This window comes from Periplaneta americana, chromosome 9, assembly GCF_040183065.1.
Source record: "Periplaneta americana isolate PAMFEO1 chromosome 9, P.americana_PAMFEO1_priV1, whole genome shotgun sequence".
NCBI lineage: Eukaryota > Metazoa > Arthropoda > Insecta > Blattodea > Blattidae > Periplaneta > Periplaneta americana.
Genome location: NC_091125.1, coordinates 150,879,777 through 150,884,191, shown reverse-complemented (window position 1 = coordinate 150,884,191; position 4,415 = coordinate 150,879,777). Strand labels below are relative to the sequence as shown.

The 4,415-nt window shown below is 35.5% G+C and overlaps 1 protein-coding gene across 1 annotated transcript; it reads right to left on the bottom strand.

Moving 5' to 3' along the window:
- Positions 1-593: 593 nt before the first annotated feature.
- LOC138706602 (uncharacterized) lies at positions 594-4,185 on the bottom strand. The gene is made up of 3 exons (XM_069836114.1): positions 3,902-4,185; positions 3,016-3,588; positions 594-2,751 (listed from the first exon to the last, which is right to left on the bottom strand). Exons 1-3 carry the CDS (start codon positions 3,918-3,920, stop codon positions 1,790-1,792), a joined length of 1,554 nt encoding a protein of 517 aa, XP_069692215.1. The 5' UTR covers positions 3,921-4,185; the 3' UTR covers positions 594-1,789.
- Between the last annotated feature and the right edge of the window lie 230 nt (positions 4,186-4,415).

Below are 4,415 nucleotides of genomic sequence, written 5' to 3'. Positions count from 1 at the left end.
AAAGTTCTGCGTTCTTTAAGTCGGAGCCACGAGAGACTTGCGAAGGACGGTGATATGTGATCATATCGTCGGATGTTGCACACGTATCTGACGCACATATTCTGAGCTCGCTGTAACTTGACTGACAGTTCAGAACTTAGATCACTTAACAAAACGTCACAATAATCGAAGTGCGGCATTACTAGGGTTTGTACTAGGGTAAGTTTTAGTTGCTGGGGCAAGAAGTTTCTCAAGCGACTCAAACAGTGAATGGAGGAACAGATTTTTTTTTATCGTTTCTTTAACTTGAAAATTCCAACTTAGATTATTATCAAAAAAGAAGCCAACAGGTACAGCAATGTTTCAGGTATTTTTCAACATAGCCACCATCAGAATTGAGACACTTGTCGTATCGTGGGATCAACTTTTGTATCCCTTTGTCGTAGAACTCTGCCGCCTGTGAATGGAACCAGCGCACAGTGGGGTATTTGCATCAAAAAGTTGGCCAAAAGTATTAATTATCATAATAAAATTATTATTGTGTTCCAATCGCATTTAATTAGGATAATATATTAAATTAGGATGCAATAAGGAGATTATGGCAGTCGGAGAGAAATACAAAATGTGTTTTATGCTATTTATTGATTTATCCAAGTTCTTTATTTATTATTTTAAATCGCAGCAACTTCAAGGTTTTCGACTAATATGACTACCTATACACATAATTACAATTACAAAAAGATAATCAGTAGTTTCATTAGAGTAGGTATACATTAGTAGTGAAAATAAACTATTATTGCATCATGTATAAACTTACATTATATGAAAGCCAAAAATCAAAACGAAATTGTTACATTTTAATGATACATATCTTATAATGATTAGGCTATGTAATGTTTGCAATTTTTACACTTAGTCAATCAATTAATATAGGCCTAATAGTCTAAAACATATATTCTTCATACAGCAGATATAGGTAAATTTATATCTCTATAGCAAAGATTATAGTTTATTTACGTAAATCTTATTTCGTTATACAGAAGGCAACAACTCAACTGAAATAAAATTTAATTTCTTCTGATTAAAGACATAAATATATAATAGTATACGAGTACTTTGAAAATAAGTTAACACTAATTATATAATATATGTAATTATGGAAGTATATAAGATATTGATCTAAAAATATGTAGATGTTTTCCATGTCATGAATATATAAGTTTATTACTAATTTTTGTTTACCTAAACATTTAGCTCACTTTCAGTTTGTTAGATACTCTATTAATGAGATTATTCCCAAGATTCCTCATCAGAAGACTCTTCAGCTTCACTTGCAGATTCATCGTCTTCATTTCGATCAGCAGAAATCGTAAATAAAGAAGGTAGTAGCATTTCTGTGGTTTCCTTTAAAAATGGTTTCGTTCTCTTCCTCGGGGTTGGTCTCATGCTTGTGAGCAGAGGATCCGAGCTAAGCAGCAGCCTGTTTATGATATCTAGGTTACATGACTCTCTAGAAAACTTCCTGGCATAATTTTGGCGATAGGAACGGAAGTGCTTATTCCTTGCTTCAGCTGCTTCCTCTGACAGTTGTCCAATCGGTAAAAGGGCATTTTCAATTACAGTTGGGCCATGAATTAAAATCTTATGCATTGTGGGGGTCATTGGATGCCATGAATACAGCTGAACATATAGTTTTGCTGTATCCATGGTGTAAGCAGCGAATTTTAGAGTATCAACTTTATGTCCACTTGATATAACTTCTAAAATGACTCTGAATCGATAGATCAGTTCAACATTCATACCTGTTATTTCAGCGGACAAAGCAGAATCCATAAAAAAATCTTCGGCTGGTATTTCCATCATTGCTGTTTCCAAACCCAGGTTTAGGAACATCTACAATAATGCCCATTCTATTCTTAAATTGATTTTGAATGTCCGTCTTCCTCTGTTTATAAATCTCTTTGTCATTTTTTGTTCTCAGTTGCCATTTTTTGAGGGGTAACTTATAAGACAAGTGCAGTAGACTCTCAAATAATCGAATTCTTGCATGCAAGATGGATAATCCAAATTTGAATGTGCTTTGATCAGCTTCCCTTCTATTTGATAAACTGTTAAATTCTTTTGATGTGGCTCCGCAGATATAACATTTCATAGTAGATGTAGTATTAGTGGCCGCATTGCATATTTTGGCATCGATCATAGTTAGTATCAGTGTGTGTTTTATAACCAAGTTTCTTCCATTTATTTCAATTTTCGTTTCATTTAAAGTTACTATTTTTGATTCCAAGTAACCGATTTCTTCTCTAGTTAAGTCAGCTGACTCTTTCACAAATCTAATCTTAATGGGTCGACAATATCGAGGAGAAGAAGGTGTAGGATTTTTCCATATTACCTTCTTTATATCTGTACCGCAAACTAACTGTAAAGGTACTAGTGAGCTTTGAAATATATTGGCATCTGAATCTATATCAGTTTCAAATTTCTGTTTAAATTGAGTCTGTTGAGATCCGTCGCAGCCCCATTTGGTTATTAATTCTAATGTATTGCACTCATCTTCACTCAAAGTTTGCACAACTTCTTGCAAATATAACAATAATCGAGCAACAGTGTGGTTTAACAAGTCTTGCAGATTTATTTCTGCGCAAGTAGCTGTCACTTGATAAGATTCAGGTACAGGGTAACAGTCTTTCTTAGCTTTCTGCAACACGGAGTAACATGGGTAAAGCGTTTTGTCGCTGGCTCTTACGATCTCGTACTGTCTTCTTGATAAACCTATAAAGAAGTATATAAAATAAATATTTTTCATTTGTTTGTGTACATCTGAAGTCTGATTAATGTAATATGTACCAAGTCAGCGATGTATGAAATGGAGGGGGAAATGAACTGGTCACCCTACCCTATGCCTCTTTGTTGGTATCACCTGTGAGGTTCAGACCTGTGTTTGGACAGTTGACTTAACAACAACAACAACAATGGAAATAGAACAGATAATTAAGGAACAATAAGACATAAATAGCAGGTGATAAAGTAAATTACCTGCTTCCACAAACATAGAAAGAGCTTGTAGAGGTGACAACTGCCCTCTTTTTTCTTGTAGACTGCTGGAGTACGCCTTCCTGTATTTTGTCGCTCGCTTAGGAGATTTAGTAATTTCCTTAAGAACTTTTGATGCGTCTGGTTTTCCACAAGCTCGCAGCTTCATCTGGGTGGCAAAAGTCAATTCCTCGGTATCTACTGTTTCTCTAAGTCCTTGAGTCTTCCTTCTTTTACTTCTTTCACTAGAGTCGCCGAAAGATTTTTGTGGCCGTCCGAATACAGTCGTAGCCGTTGTCATTGCTTTGGGTAACTCCAAGGTCCCTTGAAGCCAAATTTCATTATTTTTCCTGAATAAATTATCTTTTCTATTTGCACTCAACCATCTCCTTTTTAACTCTGCCTTTGTATACGAAAATGTATGTTTAAAAGCCTTAATTTGTTCCTCTGAGTAATTCTCTTGCATCAGCAAATATTTTTCGAGATATTCTAATTTTTCGTTGATATCACATTCTTTTTGCTCTTGCATGATATCATATAATTGTTTCCTTGACAAAATTTTGATTTGAGATGGCCCTAGTAAAAGAAAAAATATATATATTTGTAACAGAGTAAAAAATTGAAAATTAGTATTTGTTACAAAAATGTATGAAAATAAGCAATTCGCACGAGATCGCAGCCAATTTCTTTTCTATTACACACCCAAAGATCTAGTCTTTGTAATAACATAGGAAATAACATCGGGACTCACCCTGAAGTACACTAAATCATTAAACAAAAACTTGGGTTCGTAAAAAAATACTGAAAATATAGATGGTTTTCTAACCGCAATAACTTTGTAAATATATTTTATATAAACACAAAAAGCCCTCAAAAGTGAAGTACATACCTTGCTGAGAAGGATCCATCCTGTAACAGGCCACACTGTTTCTTTAAAACGTAGAAAAACAATAATGAACTTGTCAACTTGCTCAGAGCGTCAATAAGATACACGTATACTGTCACAAACACTCAACTTTCGACTGAGCTGACGACCACATGATGAAGCAGATGAAACACAAACTGTTATCTTATCGCTCCCCCACTATTTCTTTCTGTCAGGGAGCAAGAATTTCAGGGGTAGGACAATATTGAAATATCGACTTTTGGCCAGCTTTTTGATGCAAATACCCCACTGTGCAGCGTGTGACAGACGTCTTCAGCTCTTCGTCGTTGCCAAAACGTTCACCGGAGGACAGGAATTTCTTGAGGTGCAAGCAAACGTGAAAATCGCTGGAAGTAAGATCAGGACTGTAGGGTGGATGATGAAACAACTCCCAGCCAAATTCCGTCAAAACAGCTGCTGTGCGCCGTCAATGAGCAGAATGCCCTTCCTGTCCCAGAACACCGTGCACATCACTTTC